At 39.6% G+C, this 25,170-nt stretch overlaps 1 protein-coding gene across 1 annotated transcript in view; it reads right to left on the bottom strand.

Moving 5' to 3' along the window:
- Positions 1–497: 497 nt before the first annotated feature.
- LOC134528997 (mucin-5AC-like) overlaps positions 498–25,170 on the bottom strand; it is a 70,482-nt gene continuing 45,809 nt past the window's right edge. Inside the window, exons 15-17 of the mRNA XM_063362664.1 lie at positions 21,088–21,208; positions 19,743–19,874; positions 498–656 (exon numbers count right to left, since the gene is read on the bottom strand). Coding sequence (XP_063218734.1) covers positions 498–656; positions 19,743–19,874; positions 21,088–21,208 — 412 coding nt within the window. The remainder of the gene's footprint in view (positions 657–19,742; positions 19,875–21,087; positions 21,209–25,170) is intronic.

The following is a 25,170-nucleotide window of genomic DNA, read 5'->3' as shown; positions in this document are numbered from 1 at the left end:
GCCAGCTGGGGACGCACCACAACGCCGAAATGCCAAATTGACCACAACGCCGACAGCTAGAAAACTGCTGTGTACCACAATGCCGAATTACCACAACGCCGAAATACACTAACGCCGAAAAATGTCATTCCAGGACTGCCACAAAGGTTAGGTTAGGTTAGACTAGGCTAGGTTAAACTAGGTTAGGTTAGACTAGGTTTGGTTATACTAGGTTAGGTTACACTAGGTTAGATTGGACTATGTTAGGTTAGGCTAGGCTAGGATAGGCTAGGTTAAGTTAGGTTAGGTTATATTACGCTAGGTTAGGTTAGTTTAGGTAAGGTTAGGTTTTATTGTGGTATTTCGGCGTTAAGGTATATTTAAGAAACACACACAAATTCATTCAGTTGTTATTTCGGCGTTGTGGTACACAGCAGTTTTCTAGCTGTCGGCGTTGTGGTCAATTTTGACATTCGGCGTTATGGTATTTCGGCGTTGTGGTAACGACCCGGGCCAGCTCATCCGAGCGCACAGATGCGCAGGAGCCGTGGGCGACTTGCGAGTAGCAGCGACACCTGCGCGCGGTCGCCGCGCAGTCGCGTCGCGTCGCGTCGCGTCGCTCCGTCCACCTGCCGCGCGCGCCGGTGTTGCCACGTCTCCGGCGACGTCTGCCAGCACTGCCGCCGCAACCACCGCGCCCGTGCTCGGCTCCTATGTTACAAGTCCCAACTAATCAACAACAGACGAAACAAAGTCCATCTAATGAATAATTTATTTTTAAATATTGGTTGTCTGTAAAGTCAGTTTACGGACGATATTTTAACGTGACGACGTCATAACATAAACATTGATGAAATGATTGCATACGTTTATGAATAAAATTGAATCATTTTTATTGAATTATCAATATTTTGTATGGATACAAAGAAGAAGTGAAATGAAATCTACAATATAATTGATAAATTTACTTTTATTTGCACTCATTAATTCAAATATGTTTATTAGTTTAACGAAGATATTATTTTAACTATAACTTTTATACAAAGAAGGGGTGAAATGAAATCTACAATTTAATTGATAAATTTACTTTTATTTGCACTCATTAATTCAAATATGTTTATTACTTTAACGAACAGATTATTTTAACTATAACGTTTATACATGTTTGCTATTTAACTTCTTCCAATCTGTGTTATTCTGTTAAGGATAGGATGATGATAGGAAAAGTAGGAAACTAATGGGAGTGTTTCAAGTTTAATGTGCCTCGAAAAAGTCAAATCGATGGTTTTTCCAATCGATTGGAAGAGAGATAGATGCGGCGCAAGCGTACAATGAGCGTAACGGGACACAGTGTAACGGGACAATGTGCGTTACGGGACACTTTTTCGTGCGTGCAGCAGGCGTTCATTGATTTATTAGACGTTGTCACGTCAAAAAACCTCTAAAATGTTAATAGAAAAATGTGTACACGATGACATTTGAAATGAATGAAAAATTAATAAGTTGAACACTGAAATTTATTCTGTGACCATTAGTTTAATATGGTGAGCTTGTGGAAACGTCTATATAGCTGAGACTCATTCGTTTGCTGCCTAGAACTATTGCAAGGATTTAGAGCCATGATTTAGCAAAAGAGATATTTTCCCCGAATTTACGTATTTCTCACCTGTTTGATACGTTGTGTATTTCAATTGGCGCTCGTAGCTCGTAGCCACTGTCCATAACTACGTTTCGGCTTCTGGGTCTGAGGCCCCGTCCGTGGGCATGATGGTGTGGCCCGACGTTTCGGGATTCCGCGTTGCAGCCATCTTCAAAGACTTTTAAAAACTGAAGTTCTGTGTTCTCCACAAATAAAAATGTAAATTTTCGTTCGTTCAAAATCTTAAATCTCCGAAGTTCTTCACCGATTGCTTTATAATTTTGACACAACATTACATTCAAATACGCACGTGTTTTTATGCACCTAGGTCACACTTGTGACAGGTAAAAAGAGAGATAAATTATATTGAGGTAAAAACATATATTTTTAGTATTTTCATTGCTATAGAATGGCATGTATAGATATATAGAGATATAAAGATAGAGAGAGAAAGGTAGATATATATGCAGATAGTGATATATAGAGATAGGTATAGAAATATACATAGAGAGATAAAGAGATTGAGAATTCGAAAGGGAGATAGATTGGTGTTTCTTATATGTGTACCTACTTCAAACAAATTACGTGAAAAAATATTCATTGAGGTATTGCAACGCTTTCCGTGCATTAGATAGTAAAAATGGGTCAATTTTAAATTGTATACCTTTATTAATCAATTGTAAAGTTTAAAATTAAATCGAAATTATTTGTAGAAATGTTTTGCAAAATCATTTGCTTAAGAAATAGTAAAAATTTTGTTTTTTAAACTTTTCACTGCCTCGCTGTATGAAAACGCTAATAATTACATATATACGTAGACTACAACAATTTGATTACGCCATTCGAAGGGGCGTTAGTTTTCCTGCCGGACTCTCTTGTTTTCAATCTTCGGAGTTGGTTTTAAAAAAATACCATTATTATTGAAAACAATTTAAAATGTCAAAATTTAATTTTTTGAAGTTCTTTTTTTATCTTCATGAAATAAAAAAAAGTCCTGGTTTTAATTACTAACGACTTATTATTAATTACCTCCTCGCCGTAAAAATATTTTCATTGAAACAATTACTTTACATTCAATCATCGTTTTCTTACCCTACTACAGTGCTGTTATAATAACTTGATAACCATAAAACAGTCAATTTCTATGAATAATTTTCTATGAAATTTGACCAGCTACATGTTCATTTTTGAAACCAGTACTTGCACAATTTTTTTTCACAATTCAAATGGCATGTTGGACATGTTGAAACCGTTACACTAATTCCAGGTAAGGAGGCCAGCTTTGGACAGATGCTTAGTGAGCTTGTAGACTGTGCCAGGTAAAATATTCATGTAGAATAAGAAGAAGGAAAATGTGACACGTGATCAACTAGTCTGGAGGATCAATGTATCAGTAGTCGTCTTAAGCATCACGTGGCGATGTTCAGCTGTTAAAGCCTGAATAGTAGACAGCTATTTTCGGGTCAAGAATACAATGGCAAGACATCGTTTTGGATTCCGTGGTTGGTTCTTGTTGATTTTTTGTAAACGTTCTGAATCCCGCGTATATATATTTTTTTGACGTGATAAAGTCTTATAAATCGATGAACGCCGGCTGCACGCACGAAAAATGTTCACGTTCCGCCAGAGCCGAAGCGTGGAAGAACCGGCCAACCACCGGTGCGAGAAAATCTTCTATGATATCAAACAGGTTAGGACGAGCTTTTTTTATTAACTGATTGTTCGTGATTATTTTCAAACAAGTTATTTAAATTAAATTTGCAAAAAAAATGTAAATGATATTTGAAATTTTAAAAAGTATGAAATTTTTCATCAATGACGTTATCACTAGGGACCAAAAAAATTCGCGGTTTCGATGGCCTTCAGGCTGCACATTCCCCTGTACACTAGGGCAAACAACGCAAGCTCATTGGCTACCGACTTGTGAGTCGTCTCAGCTGGTTTGTCTGTGATTCGATCCTCCTTTGGTTGAGGGTTTATAATTGGTTGAGATTCGTCCAGATGAACAGTAAGCCAATAGCAAAATCATCTAAAAGGTATATGTATTCAAATTCTAGCCTATCGCTGAAGTGAATACGCGAATTTTTCCGGTCTCTAGTTACCCGGAAAATTCGCGGATACTTCTGGCCTCAGGATAGAATTCAAAGTTATAGGTGTGCTCGACCCATGTTTACTTTCCCATTGGTTGATTTCTTAGCGAGAACATTTTTACCCTTGTTATTTGGCACTACCTGATTCGCTTACTTCTCTCCTAGCTGGACATCGTTGGCTCACGGTCGTAGAGGGGCGTGTCCAGATAACTGCGGTCCAATCATGAACACAGTGCGACAGTGTGGAGGTTTGCATTCTAGCTTGCGACTAAATGTATCCGCGAAATATCCGGGTCTCTAGTTATCACGTAAAATTATCGCCCGTAACCCGACTTCACAGACAACCCCCTGCATGGAACTCGGTTTCGAGTGGCTGGAGGGGGCGGGGGTCGGGTAAGTTTGGCCCGCGCCGCAGGGTGGTGGGGGGGGGGGGACTGTCGTTAAGAGAGCAGCCCCCCCCCCCCCCCCCAGGTCACACCGCAGAGCCCGCTGTATGTAATTACAAGCCCGGGTACACGGAAGAGGCAGGACGCGGCGGTATAACAGCGGAGCTGGCTGCGACACTGACAAACTGAGCTCACCTCGCACAGCGGCGGCGGTGGGGGAACCTCGCGAAGTTGCCATTCCTAAAAACTAGAGCGCGGGGCGGGCGCGCTGCAACAGCCGCCCATGTCGCAGGAGCCTGCGTCACGTGACCAGGGCAGGGGCGAAGCCAGGGGGGGGGGGGTATTAAGGGGTTCAATCCCCCCCCCCCCCTTAGCAACAAATCTTTAATTAATTTCTTATTTATCACTGAAACAAATTTCATATTAAAATTAATAAAGTTTTACCATTACAATATTTAAATTTAAGTACCGAAAACTGCTAAAATAGCACTATTTTACACCTTAAAATCCAAATTTTCCCGGGGGAGGACCCCCCACCGCAACTTTAATACGGGGGGGGGGGGGGGGGGCATGCTTCTTAACACCCCCCATACACAGGGCCATGAAAATTTCGCGAAAAGATCCCGAGAGGAGCTGGAAGTTAAAACACTGTAGCATCGTCTGTGTTTCGTGATTGGGTGAGTTACTTCGATGTGCATGTCGATTGTTACAGCAACCAATCACACTAATTCAGTGTGGAAGCAAACTCGTCCTTAGTGGCTCGTGCAAACAAGGCAACGACTTCTCTCGCAGACGGCCGCCAATCACAAGGAAGAAACCGCTGCTGTGGGTATACCTTGTTGCAGTCTAGTAGGCGTTCAGATTTTTTTCGCGAAAATTTCCTGCCCCTACCCATACAGAAATGCTGGCTACGCCACTGGACCAGGGACACGCCCCTGTGTGATCCGCGCTGTCTGGTGTCGGCGGGAAGAACTGGCCAGGACAGCACTCAATAGTGTGCCTCGGCACTCCTCGTTCAAACACCGTTACATGTACGAAACCAAGAAAATTGAAAAATTCATATAAATAAATGACGTTAACGGTGTGCCTCTCATTTCAGGTCAAAATTTTATATTTACAGTAATTACAGATGAACTTTCAGACTTTTTTCAATTGTTTAACTTTCCACGAAATGAAAAAAAGATATAGAGAGTGCATACTTTTTGCATAATTAGCTGCCAAAGTTACATGTGTAACGTTTTTTTTTTTTTTTGTTGTACAAATAAGGATAATTTAATTTATTGCAGAACTGAAACTTTTTTTGGTTTAACTGCAAATGCCAATGGCTACTTCAAAAAAAAAAGTTTGGATTTGATTCAGAAGATATTAATTAATTTTGCCTGGCATTTCAAAATTCTCAAATTTGATACGATTTTCACAGCCAATAAACATGAAATGAGTTATTGTGATAGAAATGTAAATCATGTCATGAAGTAGCCAGTGGCATTGCAGTTAAACCAAAAAAGTTTTAGTTCTGCAATAAATTTAATTATCCTTATTTGTACAACCCAAAAACGTTAAAAATGTAACTTTGGCAGCTTATTATGCAAAAAGTATGTGCTGTATATATGTTTCATTTTGTGAAAGTTAAACAATTGAAAAAGTCTACAAGTTTATCTGTAATTATTGTAAATATAAAATCTGGACTTGAAATGAGAGGCACCCCCTTAACATTTATTTTTATATATATATATATATATATATATATATATATATATATATATATATATATATATATAGTGACTTGAAACAATATAGGCCATGCATACTACGCAATTTTCTTACAAAACATAGTTATTCACCGTAGTAAATGATAAATGTGCCTGTTTAAGGATTTTCATTTTTTTTTTTTTTGCTTATTTCCCATATTACCTGGATCATCCGGATTTTCGACTGTCCAGTTAGTCCGAATAAACGAGGTATAACTGTATTTATATTTACCCTTCAAAACTTCAATTCACCTGTTTGTTATAAGAGAGCGTTGAAAATTTGTATTTTATAATTTTGTCGCCGAAAGTATGTCACAATGAATCGAATTATTTTATAGCCAGGAAATATAATTTACTATACTAAAACGAATTGAAATTTTACGGGCATTACTAAACCAGATAAATATTTTTGAAGTTAAATGGTGTCCACGTTGTTTCAATTATTTTTTATGAACTTTCGAATAGTTTAAAAGAAAATTTGATTTGGAATTTAAATTTGTATTCACTATTTTTTTTTTGTGCAAGATGGTGTCTTAAGTTGGGGGAAAGGATAAGACTTTGAAGACAACTCTGAAAGATGTACGTGAATATTTAAGCCATTTGAAACACTCTTCTTGCAAGTGGCATTTTGAAATGAAACTCTGTACAAAACTTATTGATTGCCAAAAAAAGTATTACAGCTGAATAAATTTGGGTGGTATGTAAATCTTGAAACGTTTTTGTAAACTCTGCAGAGGCAAAATACCATTATACAAATACCAGAGAATCCGATAAGGGAGGAGGGAATTTTCGTTATAAACGACGCCGAATTTGCATATTACAGAAACACATGACGTCTTCCGCGTAATGAATTAGGAAACGTTTAATAAGATGCAAATGGCCAATTTCCAGCGTTGATTTTTTATTTATCAGGTAGTCTTTTAGTCATTTGTACCAGTCAGAAACATAATTCCTGAGCGGGGAATGGAATAGTATCACAAGCTCTTAGTATAAATTTATTACTGCATTGAAGAAAGAAGACATTTGTGTATAACTTCTGTTTTATTTAAGTATGTAAATTCCGCAACTGAATGTTACTAAACCGGATTTATATGAATAAAAACTGTTCTTAGAAATAAATGTCTCCTCCCTTAAAAACGTCTAGCTCAACAAGACGCAAATATTATTTTCCAAGCTGTAAAACAACAGTGCTGGTTTATTTACACATATGTGCAGGACCAATATTTCAAATAGCGTATTTTCTTTTATTATTAATGTTTTGGAATAAATACATGTTATTATTGTATTTATACATGCGGTACACAATTTTGTTTTACAACAGTTATACAATAATTTTATAATGACATGTTAAATGTATACAACTTCTTTTGACGTGACAACGTCTAATAAATCGATGAACGCCGGCTGCACGCACGAAAAAGTGTCCCGTTACTCACATTGTTCCGTTACGCTGTGTCCCGTTACGCTCATTGTTCCGATACGCTGTCGGCGAGTGCAGTAATAATAGGTTATGTTACAATTGACTAAAAAATTATGGGGATTCATATAATTGATTATAGATATTTGATTACAGTTTATTTATACGAAAACTTGTTCATAATTATATTTAAACTTTATAGCTAAACGCCAGTTTTTAAAATTAATTACAAGTCATCTACACGAGAACTGTTTCGTCGACTGTTTATAAAGTGAAGTGAAAAGTTAATGTGGTTTTCATTGCTTATTACAACAAAAATTTCGGCAATAAAGGTTAATTATTCTTGTATTTTAAAAATCTGATTACTAGTATAATTTCAAGTATTTCTTATTTTATTATTAAAATAAAAATGATTCAATTTTATTCATAAAAGTATGCATTCATTTTAAAACTGCAATGGCGTATGTCCAAGAAATTGTAAATAATCAAAATCGATGCAATATACTCCTAAAGTTAAAAATCGAATGCTTGGGTCCAGGCACAACAATGAGGTAACACGTATTTACAACGGTACCGCTTGATGATTTAATCGTTTTGAACGTAATTGGAGAATGAAAGTTTTCCCCTCCAAGATATCTCGTTTTTATAAAACTTAAGAGCAACCAATACGTGTACGTTTTTAGTAAGCAGTAGTCACATTAAAGAATTAAATCATATTTAATTTGAAGGGCCCATAATTATCAATTCCATGGTTGTAGTTGGGCTGTTATGAACATACCCCAAGATAAATTTTCTACCATATGGTCTCAAGGCCAAACTCGCCTCTTCCCCGTGGCTGAAGCCCTACAGCCGTTGCGTGACAGACAGAAATTAATAATAAGTCACAGGTGGTCCAACACAACAGACGGCATGTAACGATTTCCCTAATCCTTCTCTTCCTCTCCACAGCAGTTGCCGACTTTCCCGACTATTTATGCTCCGCTGCGGACACGTACAAACGTAACAGAACAATGTTCCGAGTTCCGTAGCTGTTTGGCCTCAAACAAATCCGAACACAAGTCACAGTTTTTTTTTTTTACGTGATAACGTCTTGTAAATCGATGAACGCCGGCTGCACGCACGGAAACATTGTCACGTTCCGCCTGAGCCGAGCGTGCAAGAACCGGCCAACCACCGTGCGAGAAAATCTTCTATAATATCAAACAGGTTAAGGCGGGATTTTTAAACTAATTGTTCGTGATTATATTTAAACAAATTATTTAAATTAAATTTGCAAAAACTGTAAATAATATTTGAAAATTAAAAAGTATGCAATTTTTCATCAATGTTTTCTCATGACGTTATCACGTAAAATTATCGTCCGTAAACCGACTTTACAGACAACCCCCCCCCCCTCCCCCCTTTTTGTTTTACCGCTCGTTTAAGATGCAAACGCCGGTCTGGAAATACGAAGTAGGCCTTACGCAGTTCAATAGGAAACAGACACATTTACGCAATAAACCAAATAGTTTTCTAAATGTATGATTATAAGTTTTATTAAAAACGAATGAGTATGTAATTAAGTCGTGTTAGGATTGGGGCCACGGTGGTAGATTCATTCCATGCTCGGATGTGTCACGCTCGCAGTTTTCGCAAGTAAGAAACTTCGGGTTTTCTTCCGCGTGCTCCCATTTTCCCACCAGTGCATTCATTCGGCGCTCCATCGGTGCTGTGTTCGCTGAGCCGTTATGCCCGCTGCGAAGACGGGGTGTAACCACGTGACTCTTTTCAGCTGTGACCTATCGCTACAGTACCGAGGTCACTCAAGTAGTCCGACACAGTCAGTTGTGACCAAAAATTTAGTTGTGAGGACTACAATTCTGAATCCACGCAACCCTCATCAACTGTTGATGCTCAACGGACAACGACTAAGTTGCAGCTGATCCCACGTCGCCCAGAACGGTTATGAACCGTGGTTTAAATCATTCTGTTACCTAGCACTGGCACTTTTTAAACCCATCACTAGAGACCTGAAAAATTCGCGGATTCATTTCGTGTTATGCTAAAATTCAAATAAATATACCTTAGTGCTGCTTCTGTCATTGGTTCACTGTTGATCTGGAGGACTGATGGCCAATTAGAGACCCTCACTCATAGAAGTGTCGAATCACAGGCCACCCAGTCGAGACGACTCACAAGTCAGCAGCCAGTGAACAGGTGGCATTTGCCCGAGTGTGTAGAGGATATTGGAGTCTATCCTGTAGGTCATTGAACCCGCGATTTTTCCGGTCTCTAGTTATGTACCGTGGTTTAAATCGTTCTGTTACCTAGCACTGGCACTTTTTAAACCCATCGCAATTGTGTTCTTCAATTTCGTCCTTTGTCTGTTTATCTCTACCAGCGCCCGCTAGAGAAAGAGTCAGTTCATTGGACATTCTTTCCATTAAAAAATATTCCAATTCACTTCATAACCGGAAAAAAAACTTGTGTTCTAGTTGGTGGTAGCTCTTTCAATTGCGAAGCCACGTGATTTATAACTCACCCGTCTCTATTGACCTTGACAATTACAATATTTCTGACAGTGGTTCATTCATTCATTTATTCAATCTTCCTTTTTACAATTTTTAATCGTCATCAGTACAGATATTTGTAATTTTTTTGGCAAAAAATATTATGCGTTAGGATTATTTGCAAAAAAAAACAAACACGAAATTGCTAATAGTCTTATGGTTAGAAAAAATGTATCAAACATAATATAGTTGTTTTTAAGCCAATGCAGAAGGGTTTCCAGTTAAATTATTACTACTATTAACTTTACGTCTCACTTAATTATTTTAGGATAATCGATTACTTAAAATAAATGAAAACTTATCCCGTTTTTACTCCTATTTAAAAGAAGTTTTACTTTAAACAGAAAAAATGAGCAATACATAACTCTAGATGCAAGTTTTTTAGTTTATAAATAATTGTTCTAATTTAAATCATTGAAAACTCGTAATTTAATTCTGAGATAATATTATTGACCTTGAAAACATAATCCTTCCTTTTTAATCCCTTAAGGTTTCGAATTTCAAAAAATATAAAAATTGTGAATCGTCGTTTTTGTATGTTTATTTTTTAATTGTTGATTAAATTCAGAGATATAATTAACGAACTTAAAACCATATTTACTCTTTTTTCTCTCCTCTTAGGGGTGGAATTATGTAAATATATATTGCCAGTTGTTAAGTTAGCCAAATAATTTTCGATTAATGCTCGAACAAACAGACAAAAATCTAAAAAAAAAAACACAATTTTTTTTAAATCCTCAGTAATCTTAATTGTCATTTCCCATATTTTTTTTTCATCGTCTCATCCAACGTACAGACTTTTTTTATTTCGAACAGTTTTATTATTAGTAGTCTATACAGTAGATAAAGTACGGATCGGAGGTTTCCACCAGTGGTTGACAACTATAAACAAACATGGCGACGTAGACGACGCAGAGAGTTGCTACAGTTATTTGTCATCCCCCTCCCCCTCTACAACCATCGAGTGCCCCACTCCGGGTTGATCTCCGAGCTGCGGGGGAATCTGGACGTGATCGGGGGAACAAGCACGCCATTGGGCCACGCGCAGGCGTGGGTGTCGGTGATTGGCGGAGGGGATGTAGTTCCCCGACAGCCGCGCGACGTGAGGTGGCCGCCGGCATGGTCATTCGCGCCACCAGACATAAAGAAGAGCCGGCGATAAAGCGCTGAGGAGGGAGAGAAAGGCGCATCAAAAGGGAAGGCGCGATTCTCCGGAATATGCGCTCACATGCCTGGAATGTTTATGACGTTAAGAAAGGAAACCTCGGTCACACTTTCCATTGGTTACTTCGAGAGTCGGGAAGTGTGCAGATAATGGCTGAGACTCTCGTGTGCTTCGCAAAAAGCACAATATGGATACGTTTCAAGCAGATCTGGCTGAAATTTCCTCGGTTTTGCGGTAAATTAAATTCAAGACTGAAATGTTTATTTCTTTCAACCCAGCAAAAGCTACCTTTGCAAGACATACTCCGTGCATATGTTCCTTTGAAATATACAAGTTTTATGTTCGCTTATATTAACGTGGCAGGCAAAAAGATATAGCACAGTATACAAAACAAATTCTGCTTCCAACTGCCAAATAAAATTTCATAACTGTTCACACTACTTCACGTTATGAGGATAAATGAGCAAATACAAGTAACATTGATTTTTATAAACTACTCTAAATTCCCATCAAAATATGTCGTAAAAGTTTAGGTTTAAAAATTAACTTTTTAAGTGTCGTTTTTATCGAGCATAATATAACTATATAACTGCGAACATTATAATTACAAATTATGAGACGGGCCTTATGACATTATATTCCTAAATATCAAATGTTCACATAATATGCACTATAGGTACGTTTTATTAAAAAATAGGCGCGTTGAATTTTTAAGTCTTATAAGTTAACTTATTTGTCATCGTTTTCATGTAAACGTAAATAACTTTAAATATTCAGGTAACGTTTTCAAATTGTCTTTACTTCTGTTTATAATGAAGTTTAAAAAAAAATTGTATGAAACTATTTGTAATTTTTAATGAAGTATTTGATTATAAAACTCATAAGATTTAAAAATTAACGGGCATGATTTTTATGAATGATAGAATAATTTAAGAACTGCACACATACCAATTTAAAATGATCAAATCTTTAACAACAGTATATTATTAAGTAGATAAAATCAATTTATAAAACCAAATTAAATATTTAAAAATTTTAAAAATTTTGCGTTACTTTGTTTAAAATCGGAAACCAAACCTCTTTATTCTAACTTTGATCAATATACAACACGTTATGTACATAATTCCTTCCGTTGGTTTTTTTTTTTTTTCAAATGTGTGTAACTGGTTAAAATGTATCGAGTTTATATCTGAAATTCGTAAATGCAAGGCTAATGATGAGCATATAAAAATTCAAAGGAATGCCTCATCCTACAAAACTATGAATAAATGTGCAAAACCCTTACCTTGGTTTTCATGCCTCTCTTCCGTTCGTTCGAGTTGGGCCCGCCTCGTCAGGGGTGTACCTGTGTTAGTGAGGCGGGATGATAAGCGCGACGCTCGCTGGTATTTATAGCGCGGTATAGCCTCTAAGCGCAAGTCTCTGAACTGGCACGCAGTCTTCTCGTCGTCACAGGATAACTGTGAAATTTGAGCGGTGACCGTAACATTATATGGCCGAGAAATGAAGATAAAGGTGTAATGCAAGTTCCTTAAATGCTTTCAAGAATCTGTATACTGGTTGTTTTACGCCTAAAAATTACTCTCAAAACATGCGTTTTAGCCATTTTAACTCTGTTAAAAATACGGTTTTAAAACTTAATCCGAAATCAATAGTACTTTTCGGCCCTCAGCGAACTCTTAAATGCTTTTCGTAAACAGGCCCCACTTTGATATCTCGAGTAGTTTTGAAATCGTGTTGTTTTTCCTGAAGCTCTGCGCACCGTGTGTGTGTCCGGGTAGGCGGGGGCCTTAACGGTTAATTTTGAAAGTAGAAGAAAGTGTCTTCTGGTTGTGTTTCGCAGGTTGAAGACCGCGCGTAGCCGGGCACACGCGCGGTTTGCGGGCTTCAGAATAAACCGAGCGGTTTGTAAACCGCTTCCGCAACCAGAGCGCGGTCTGCTCGCGAGAAGCATCTAAGAATCTGCTGAGGTTGGATGAGTAGTTGCTTCTGCTTCTTTCTTACTTTTTAACGGTATTTTTTTATTTGGACGTGTTCCAACATCCACCCGTGCAGGTTTCGTGCACACCGGCTGCTGCACTAAGCATAAAGTTATGCCAAAGTAAACGTCCTGGAGTACATTTTGTAAACTCGAATAGTCATAAGAAAATATGATAGAAAGACATGAAACGCACGGTAATGTTTCTCGGAACCACCCAAGGAACATGCATGACACATTAATCTACGTTTCTTCCACACTGAGAGAAAGGTTTGTTTGCTCAACAAAATATTGTTTTTGTATGGCGAAATAAATATATTTTGTTAATTGAAACAAATATTTTGTAGTAGGAAAGATTCTGTTGAATCAACAAAACGATTTTGTCAACTCAAATGTATATTTGGTTAGGTGTAACAAATTATTTTTGTTACTTACCAAGTTTGGTTAAACTAACAAAAGATTTTGTTCCACCAAGTAAATATTTGTTTCGTTTTTTATAAAACAAATATTTTTTTGATTCAAACAAACCTTTTTCTCTGTGCACAGCCTTGCGCTTAGAGGCGGTACCGCGCTAGAAGCACCAGCGGGCGTCGCACTTATCGTCCCGCCTTCGTCACCAAGGTTTTTTTTTCACCCCACTCCATGCAAATGTCGGTATGTACCTTCCCCGTTTACCTACCCTTCACGGTGCTGATCAGTGATTGGCTCAGAACTGTTAGACCGAACCTAAGAGCTTCAATAAAATAAAATGAAATTATTAATATGAGAATCCTAATGACGTTATTGTAAGTAATATTAACGAAGCTATCACTCCCATTAATAAAATTATTAAGCCCGTAGCAACGTGTCAGAATCCAGAAACGAGATTTTGTGAACAACATACAAAACTATGTAATTGTCACACTGCTGCAAATATAGATTAATGTATGCACAACATGGTGTTAGTAAAATCATGTACCTATACGTTCAGAGAAAAGACACACTTTATGTGCAATCGCCTAAAGAGGTCAAAACGTGAACGAGGTAACTGTGACGTGAACGAGATAACTGTGACGTGAATGAGATAACTGTGACGTTCCAGTGCACATTCCCAAAAATTCCAACGACCTCCACCCAAGGCTCGTCACGCACTCTTCGTACAATCGTGTGATGTTTCGACCACTGCGACGACTTACTATCAACAGCTCCTAAGTGTAATACACAAGATTTCACAGGAGAGGCTAAAAACTTTGTTTTGGGATATAATGGAAAATACAATTATGCTGTGATAAATAAAACAAATTCTAAATAAAGTAATATTCAATTATAAAGAAAAAAATATTGCGTAAACTATTTATTAATTTTTTTTAAGACATAGAAGGTATTGAACAATAAAATGAAGGAAACGTAGGACATAGGAGGGTTAAATTAAGTCCGATAGACGTCATGGAATTCATAATTCGAGTTTGGAGTATTTAAATGCATGTGTGTCAGTAAGCCATCTAAAACACCGATGTCACAAAATTCAGACTTAGGAGGTTTCGATAGTAAACCGACGATTTGGCGTTCCTTTCTTCATTGCGTATGTTGGGCCAGCCTTGCAACAAGTCATGTACAAAACTGTAATTATTGCACACAGCAGTGGACCTGGGAACCCCACAGAACTCTTCTAGAACACTGTCCATTTCAGTCACCGCCGTGATCAGCACTCTGACCCTGTAACTGACACTTACAGGTGGTTTGATTTCCAATCAAATAGTTATAGTTTTCCGAAAAAATAAATTATTTCTTTAACGTACCTATAAAAAACAGTGAAAAATTGAAATTAAACTGCTCTATGTTTCAATAAAAAGTACATAAAATAATCTAACAAAACGTTGTTTTTCTATGAAGGTACAATTTCGACAGATAAACTTCAAGTTTCTCCCCCCAGTTATTTCATAGAAATAATCTTACGACAGCAACAAGTTTTACGGATTAAGGTAGGTTTTTGACAAATTTAACAGTATCCATGACCTGAGTGAACCACCTTAAGTACGTTTATTACTTGCAATTGACATGAATATGGTGTAACTACAAACTTAAAGGGCTTCTAACAGCCTTAGGAATAACTTAAGACCGTAAGTTTTGAAATGTTTGAAACAAACATTGCGATGAAGCTACAGTGGACATTTGTCGGGCGTGTTTACAAGAGGCAGAGAGAGACCTGGACACGGTTGTAGCTTCAGTTGGCTGCTATAGTTAGAGACCGGAAAAATTCGCGAATTCATTTCGCGATAGGCTAAAATACAAATAGTTATATCTCAGTGCTGCCTCTGCTATTGGTAGAGACCGGAAAAATTCGCGATTTAAAATCCCTAAAGGATAGACTCCATGATCCTCTACGCACTCGTGCAAATTACATCTGCTGATTGGTTACCGACTCGTAACACCTGTTGACTGGAATGATCGTGATTCGCTAATTTTTCTGTTAAAGATTTTTCATTGGCCCAGAGTCCTTCAGATAAACTGTGGCCCATTCACTGAAGCAAAATAATGTCAAAAGTATTTGGACTCTATCCTATCGCGAAATGAATCCGCGAATTTTACACATCTCTAGCTATTGGCTCACAACTCACCTGAATGACGCTGGGCCAGTGAGAGACACCCGACCAAAGCTTAATCGAATCACAGGCTGCTATGTTGGGACGTCTCACAAGAAAGCAGCCAATGAGTGGGTGACATTTGACCGAGTGTACGTAGAACTATGGAGTTCATCCTGCAGGTCATTGAACCCGCGAATTTTTCCGGTCCCTAGCTATAGTGCTACAGTGGGCGCGTGTGAACGCACAGAGTGTGCGTAGGCCGAGATCCCGCTTTTACTTCACGTTCCAAACGCGCCGCCGTCAAAACTCGCCTTTCCGAGGCGGCCTGACTAACGAGTTAATGACGGACAAAACTCTCAAATCCCACTGTCCAGAGGTCAAAAACCACGCACTTTTGTAAGCCTGAACAATAGTCCCGTTCTTTAAATGATTCATGCAGTGCTAAGCACAGTCAGCCCACTGTTATCTGCGTCCAACTGTTATCAAACACAAAAACTCATTTAATGTTTCTTGGCTGTCGAAATAGTAACAAATTTGAGAATTTTTAAATGCCAGGTAAAATTATATATATATATATTCTGAAATAAATTCAAACCATTTCTTGAAGTAGCCAGTGACATTGCAGTTAAAACTAAAAAGTTTCAGTTCTGCAATAAATTAAATTATCCTTATTTGTACTACCCAAATACGTTAAAAATGTAACTTTGGCAGCTAATTATGCAAAATGTATGCGCTGTGTATATTTTTATATGTCGTGAAATTTCAACAATTGAAAAAGTCTACAAGTTTATCTGTAATTGCTGTAAATATAAAATATTGACCTGAAATGAGAGGCACCCCCTTAACAACTAACTCACGACCCATCGTTAGAGACCGGAAAAATTCGCGGATTCAATGACCTCCAGGATAGACTCCAATATCCTCTACACACTCGGGCAAATGCCAACTTTTCATTGGCTGTTGACTTGTGAGTCGTCTCGACTGGGTGGCCTGTGATTCGACACTTCTATGAGTGGAGGTATCTCTAATTGGCCCTCAGTCCTCCAGATCAACAGAGAACCAATGGCAGAAGCAGCACTAAGGTATAATTATTTGAATTTTAGCATAACACGAAATGAATCCGCGGATTTTTCATGTCTCTACGCCATCGTCGTATTTGAAGAAATTCGTGTTTGCGAGCGGCGGGCCCATTCTGTCGTTCATCTTCATTGATGGGCGAGAAGGCTTCCGTGCCTTGCCTGTTGGTGAATGAAGCTCGCAAGGGGGGGGGGGGGGGGGTTATGGTGGAAGTAGCGGTCACGTCGCAGCTTCGTCACTGAGAATTTATTCGTTAGGGTGCGGCGGGGTGCAACCAGGGGGGAGGAGGGAGGGGGTGTGGTTAGGGTCAATGGGAGAGGCCAACACGCGCCGCCAGCAGGGTCGCCAACGCAACGGCGCGAAACTCCCACCAACAACCACCTACAACCGGGAAGCAATCATTTCACAGACGAGAGAGCCACACCCGAAGATCCCCGAAGTTCCTGTTCGCTTTTTTTGATTTTTGATTTCACAGTATCTTTAATGTAGCTATCCTAACCAAATCAACCGTCCACAATGTTTTAAAGTATTTATAATGTAGCTAACCTAACCTAATTAACCATTAGTAGAGACCTGCAAAATTCGCGGATTCATTCGGTGATAGGCTAGAATTCAAACGCATATACCTCTTATATAATTTTGATATTGGCTTACTGTTCATCTGGACGAATCTCAACCAGTTATAAACCCTCAACCAAAGAAGGATCGAATCACAGGCCACCCAGTCGAGACGACTCACAAGTCAGCAGCCAATGAACAGTTAGCATTTGCCCGAGTGTGTAGAGGATATTGGAGTCTATCCTGGAGGTCATTGAACCCGCGAATTTTCCGGGTCTCTACTCATGGTTAGAGACCGGAAAAATTCGCGCATTCATTTTACGATAGGCTAGAATCCAAAAAGTTTGCATTTTTGCTGCTTCGGTGATTGGACCACATGATATCTGAAGGACTTTGGGCCTATGAAAAAATGTAAACAAAAGAAGTATCGAATCACGAGCATTCCAGTTAACAGGTGTCAGGAGTCAGTAACCAATGAGCAGATGCAATTCTCCCGAGTGGATAGAGGATCATGTAGTCCATCCTAGAGGTCATTGAAATCGCGAAATGTTCCTGACTCTACTCATGGTTTAGTGCAAGAGAATGCGTTATCGCCTTGACTGCGCCCTAACTGAAGCCGAAATATCATATAGATGTTATCAACCTATTTTTGCCGTGATTAACCTGCAGTTGAAGTTTTTCGGCAGAATTCAGACTCTACGTCTTTGTGGTTTTCTATAGTTTAATTACACTCACTATAAACGTTCTTGGGTTGGGGGGGATGTGGCTGTGTTATGGACACGGCCGTGTGTTGTACGCGAATACGTGTACGTAACAGGTAATTTTAACACCATGTATATTCACGGTAAATATTTTACACTAATGTTTTAAACATACAATCGATATATTCTGACGAGAGCTGACAATTGAAACTCGAACGAACGTCGTACCTTGTCTGAGTCCAAAGTTAAACTAAATGGAAATCTCGAAACACAGCAAAATTACCTCAAAATGGCGGCGCTTCCCCCTCCACCGCGCGCGATCCGTAACAGTCCTCACTTATCGTAACACATTATTTGATCCTTTAGCTATCCATTGGTGTAATGGAGATGATAGATATGTAGCTGCAACACCGAACTGTATCCCCCGATTTTGTTATCATTCGTTTTTTGCGTGATATCGTCTTATAAATCGATGAACGCCGGCTGCACGCACGAAAAATTGTCACGTTCCACCTTAGCCGAGCGTGCAAGAGCCGGCCAACCACCGTGCGAGATAATCTTCTACAATATCAAACAGGTTAAGGCGGGCTTTTTAAAAGCAGCAAATTAACAAATTTGATCTATTTTTCCAATTTCATCATTTCAAATTAACAATATATTGACATTGGTTTGATTTCAGTTTATTTCTATAACTAATTGTTCCTGATTATATTTAAACATAATTATTTAAATTAAATTTGCAAAAACTGTAAATAATATTTGAAAATTTAAAAGTATGAAATTTTTCATCAATGTTTTCTTATGACGTTATCACGTAAAATTATCGTCCGTAAACCGACTTTACAGACAACCACCCCCCCCCCTTTTTTTTTAATTGCCTCCCACTGTGGAACTTTCATAAAAAGTATGCCATCACTAGGGACCGGAAAAATTTTCGAGTTCAATGACCTGTAGGATATACTCCATGATCCTCTATGCACGCGGGAGAAATAATTAAATTTGCTCATTGGGTACTGACTCGTGACACCTGTTAACTGGGATGCTAGTGATTGGATACTTATTTTGTTTAAGGTTATTAATTGGCCAAGTGTCATTCTGATAAACTGTGGCCCAATCACTGATGCAGTAAAAAGGCGAACGTTTTTGGATTCTAGTCTATCACGAAATGAATCCGCGAATTTTTCCGGTCTCTAGCCATCACTAGGGACACCTGTATTTCGCGAATACATTTCGTGTCAAGGTATTTCACAAAATACTGTAGTTTTTCTCCTGTGGTTATTGGCTGAGGTCGGTGAGAGGTGTCGTCCCGCTCTTGACGGGGCCAATGAGAATGTGGTCACCGTACTGCTGCACCCTCACAATTTGCCATGACTAGAGACCCGTGAATTTCGCGGATTCAATGACCTCCAGGATAGACTCCAATATCCTCTACACACTCGGGCAAATGCCAACTGTTCATTGGCTGTTGACTTGTGAGTCGTCTCGACTGGGTGGCCTGTGATTCGAAATTTCTATGAGAGAGGGTCTCTAATTGGCCCTCAGTCCTCCAGATTAACATAGAACCAATGACAGAAGCAGCACTAAGGTATAATTATTTGAATTTTAGCATAACACGAAATGAATCCGCGAATTTCACGGGTCTGTAGCCATGACTCTTAGAAAAAGCTACAGTGTTTTGTGAAATACCTTAACATGAAATGAATTCGCGTTTTTTTCCTGTCCCTAGCCATCGCTGATCGTGCTCGAGCAGTTCGCAACGGCGGAGAGCGAGCGGGCGCAGGGCCGTCGACCTCGCACAGGAAGAGGCGTGGGCGCTGCTGGAATACGCGAGCCGCTCGAGAAGCTTCCAGCACGCGCCTGTCGCGAGGTCACGTGCCGTCCCTCCCCCCACCACCCTGCCGCAGGCGTGCTCTGCATCGACCCGCTGGTAATCACTGGCACGAGGCTGCTCCAAGCGCACCTGCTTCTGCTCCGCTCCGACCGCTGGCGGTTCGATGACCTGCAGGATACTCTCCAAAGTCCTCTGCGAACTCAAGAGACACCTTCTTCACTCTGACCGTTGGTGACGACTGGCAAAAATTGCTGGTTCGATGATCTACAATATACTCTCCAAAGTCCTCTGCGAACTCAAGAGACACCTTCTTCACGCTGACCGTTGGTGACAACTGGCAAAAATTGCTGGTTCCATGACCTACAGTATACTCTCCAAAGTCCTCTGCAAACTCAGGACACACCTTCTTCACTCTGACTGTTGGTACCGACTCGCAAAAATAACTTCACTGGTTCCATGATCTACAGTATACTCTCCAATGTCCTCTGCGAAATAAAGACACGCCTTCTTCACTCAGACCGTTGGTGACGTATGGCAAAAGGAACTTCGCTGGTTCGATGACCTACAGAATACTCTCCAAAGTCCTCTACAAACTCAAGAGACACCTTCACTCAGACCGTTGGTGACGACTGGCAAAAGTAACTTCGCTGGTTCGATGACCTACGGGTAGGGACTGGAAAAATTCGCGGTTTGAATGACCTCTAGGATGGACTCCACGATCCTCTATGTACGCGGGAATATTACACCAGCTCATTGGCTACTGACTCGTGACACCTGCTAACTGGGATGCTTATGATTCGATACTTCTTACTTTTAGGGTCATTCATTGGCTCACAGTCCTTCAGGCAAACTGTGTTCCAATCACTGAAGAGGCAATAAGTTACACGCACTTGGATTCTAGCCTATCGCGAAATGAACCCGCGAATTTTTCCTGCCTCTACCTACAGGATACTCTCCAAAGTCCTCTACAAACTCAAGAGACACCTTCACTCTGACCGTTGGTGAGGACTGGCAAAAAGAATTCGCTGGTTCCATGACCTACAAGATACTCTTCAAAGTCCTCTGCAAACTCAAGACACACCTTCTTCACTCTGACCGTTGGTACCGACTGGCAAAAATAACTTCGCTGGTTCGATCACCTACAGGATACCATCTGATTTTCGGCATAGCCCAAAACTAAATTGCATAACAGACTAATTCTAGGGTGGGAGGATATTCTTTGTTCGTGATACCAAAGACCTTCGTAGATTCACATGAGGGGGATTACAGTTCTGTAGGACGAGGCGCACGAACACAGCGGCATTGCTCAGCGGTGTCAGTGACTAACGGGGCCATCCGCAGAAACGTCCAGTGGCAGTTACTTTCTAGTAGCGGTCCTATAGGTGTAGCTCGTGAGGCGCCGTACGTGGCTGCGTCCCACTTCGGCCGTTGCGAAGATTCCGCCCGGCCTCATCTGCACGCGCGGCGCACGGCGCATTCCTCCGCCATCCACTCGACAAACAATGACGGTTCTCGGAAGTGCGTGCCTGATACACGTCACCACGATCAGACCCACTCGCCTTCCGACTCCGCGCGGCGGAGTGAGCTCGTGGTCTGCAAGCAAGTAGGCCGACAAGCACTAAACAGAATGTTATGTAGTGCCAAAAAGCACTAGACCGAAAGGTAATAACCCGAAAGTCATTTCACCTAAAGACACTAGACTGAAAGGTACTAGACCGAAATTCATTTCACCTAAAGACACTAGACTGAAAGGTACTAGACCGAAATTCATTTCACCTAAAGACACTAGACCGAAAGGTACTAGACCGAAATTCATTTCACCTAAAGACACTAGACCGAAAGGTACTAGACCGAAAGTCATTTCACCTAAAGGCACTAGACCGAAAGGTACTAGACCGAAATTCATTTCACCTAAAGACACTAGACCGAAAGGTACTAGACCGAAAGTCATTTCACCTAAAGGCACTAGACCGAAAGGTACTAGACCGAAAGTCATTTCACCTAAAGGCACTAGACCGAAAGGTACTAGACCGAAATTCATTTCACCTAAAGACACTAGACCGAAAGGTACTAGACCGAAAGTCATTTCACCTAAAGACACTAGACCGAAAGGTACTAGACCGAAAGTCATTTCACCTAATGGCACTAGACCGAAAGGTACTAGACCGATATTCATTTCACCTAAAGACACTAGACCGAAAGGTACTAGACCGATATTCATTTCACCTAAAGACACTAGACCGAAAGGTACTAGACCGAAATTCATTTCACCTAAAGACACTAGACCGAAAGGTACTAGACCGAAAGTCATTTCACCTAAAGACACTAGACCGAAAGGTACTAGGCCGAAATTCATTTCACCTAAAGACACTAGACCGAAAGGTACTAGACCGAAATTCATTTCACCTAAAGACACTAGACCGAAAGGTACTAGACCGAAAGTCATTTCACCTAAAGGCACTAGACCTAAAGGTACTATACCGAAAGTCATTTCACCTAAAGGCACTAGACCGAAAGGTACTAGACCGAAATTAATTTCACCTAAAGGCACTAGACCGAAAGGTACTAGACCGAAATTCATTTCACCTAAAGACACTAGACCGAAAGGTACTAGACCGAAAGTCATTTCACCTAAAGACACTAGACCGAAAGGTACTAGACCGAAAGTCATTTCACCTAAAGGCACTAGACCGAAAGGTACTAGACCGAAATTCATTTCACCTAAAGACACTAGACCGAAAGGTACTAGACCGAAATTCATTTCACCTAAAGACACTAGACCGAAAGGTACTAGACCGAAAGTCATTTCACCTAAAGACACTAGACCGAAAGGTACTAGACCGAAAGTCATTTCACCTAAAGACACTAGACCGAAAGGTACTAGACCGAAAGTCATTTCACCTAAAGACACTAGACCGAAAGGTACTAGACCGAAAGTCATTTCACCTAAAGACACTAGACCGAAAGGTACTAGACCGAAATTCATTTCACCTAAAGACACTAGACCGAAAGGTACTAGACCGAAAGTCATTTCACCTAAAGACACTAGACCGAAAGGTACTAGACCGAAAGTCATTTCACCTAAAGGCACTAGACCGAAAGGTACTAGACCGAAAGTCATTTCACCTAAAGACACTAGACCGAAAGGTACTAGACCGAAAGTCATTTCACCTAAAGGCACTAGACCGAAAGGTACTAGACCGAAAGTCATTTCACCTAAAGACACTAGACCGAAAGGTACTAGACCGAAAGTCATTTCACCTAAAGACACTAGACCGAAAGGTACTAGACCGAAAGTCATTTCACCTAAAGACACTAGACCGAAAGGTACTAGACCGAAAGTCATTTCACCTAAAGGCACTAGACCGAAAGGTACTAGACCGAAATTCATTTCACCTAAAGACACTAGACCGAAAGGTACTAGACCGAAAGTCATTTCACCTAAAGACACTAGACCGAAAGGTACTAGACCGAAAGTCATTTCACCTAAAGGCACTAGACCGAAAGGTACTAGACCGAAAGTCATTTCACCTAAAGACACTAGACCGAAAGGTACTAGACCGAAAGTCATTTCACCTAAAGGCACTAGACCGAAAGGTACTAGACCGAAATTCATTTCACCTAAAGACACTAGACCGAAAGGTACTAGACCGAAAGTCATTTCACCTAAAGGCACTAGACCGAAAGGTACTAGACCGAAATTCATTTCACCTAAAGACACTAGACCAAAAGGTACTAGACCGAAATTCATTTCACCTAAAGACACTAGACCGAAAGGTACTAGACCGAAAGTCATTTCACCTAAAGACACTAGACCGAAAGGTACTAGACCGAAAGTCATTTCACCTAAAGGCACTAGACCGAAAGGTACTAGACCGAAAGTCATTTCACCTAAAGACACTAGACCGAAAGGTACTAGACCGAAAGTCATTTCACCTAAAGACACTAGACCGAAAAGTACTAGACCGAAAGTCATTTCACCTAAAGACACTAGACCGAAAGGTACTAGACCGAAAGTCATTTCACCTAAAGGCACTAGACCGAAAGGTACTAGACCGAAAGTCATTTCACCTAAAGACACTAGACCGAAAGGTACTAGACCGAAAGTCATTTCACCTAAAGACACTAGACCGAAAGGTACTAGACCGAAAGTCATTTCACCTAAAGACACTAGACCGAAAGGTACTAGACCGAAAGTCATTTCACCTAAAGACACTAGACCGAAAGGTACTAGACCGAAAGGCACAAGACTGAAAGGCACAAGACCAAACGGCAATAGACCAGCTTCAATTTTGAGAGAGCCGTCATTTGAAACACTAACTGACGGCGTATGACGAAAGCGGAATATAGAAGTAGAACAGATGGGTAAAGATGACACCACTGCACAGTAAACCATGAAGAGTTAAGCTCAAAAACATTAAGCAGGCAACGTGTAGGCGAGAGAAATTTGGGATTAAATATACAAACAATAGCTTCCGCTTACCGATACTGTGGGTACGTCAGTCGTCACGCCATGACAATGGCAGAGATGTCAATATTCGTGAGAATGTAATCCAGGGAAAGAAAGGAAAGCGCACTACATACATATTTAAAAAGTAGCATAGTCTGGGAGTGCTCTCCAAAAATTGTTTGAGAACTACATCGCAAAGTAATTGAACGTTCCAAAATAGCCTAGACTGCTATTTTATAACTTAGGGTTTGTATTGTATGGTTTATTTAACGATAACAAATTTTCTTTATATTCAAATGGAAGGCAATATTTCACATTAAAAATTATACATACAAATTTTTCTAGTCTACCTTGTTTTCTGTATCTTCCTTATGAGCCAACGTTTACTTTTGCATGCTGTAGAAAGATGTCTGCAATATTTTATGTAAGGCAGCCTAGATTCAATAACCTTTGTTTTTGTATTAAACAAGTCATTTGTGGTCATATTGCATACAATTACTTTTTGTTAATGGAAAAGAAAAAAAACGTTTGTAAACAAAATGTAATGGTATTCAAAAAGGAAAATTAGAATTAAAACATCTTAAATTATTTTATAGACATACATTTTTTAATGAAATCTTTTTGTTTTTATTAGCAATCAAACATTTAAAAAGTGGTCCCAAACACGCTACCAATGAATTTAACGTCGTCTGGGTTTTGCTAAGCATGTGGTTTATTTTAACAAAAATTCCAATCAATCATACATTGTTCGTTAGAGTGGTTTTTTTTTTGCTTATGCGCCATATTGAGTCTACAAAAATGGCTTTTTAAAAGATCGCGGCTGGCACATTTATTTTTAACGTCTTTCTTTAACTGCAGCAGTAATGCCAAGATTGAGGTAGGATAGTAAAGGAAAATGAGATGGCTTTGGCATCTGTTATCGGCACCGGTCATGTTGTTTGGGCATTTCAAAATGTTGTCCTAAATGTTTTTTTTTTTTTAAATTTATGTTGATTTAAAAACAAAACGTGCGTAAACAACCTCCATAACCTGATTGTG

The sequence above is a fragment of the Bacillus rossius genome, chromosome 2 (genome assembly GCF_032445375.1).
Source record: "Bacillus rossius redtenbacheri isolate Brsri chromosome 2, Brsri_v3, whole genome shotgun sequence".
NCBI classification, from domain to species: domain Eukaryota; kingdom Metazoa; phylum Arthropoda; class Insecta; order Phasmatodea; family Bacillidae; genus Bacillus; species Bacillus rossius.
This window is presented reverse-complemented; position numbering and strand designations above follow the sequence as displayed.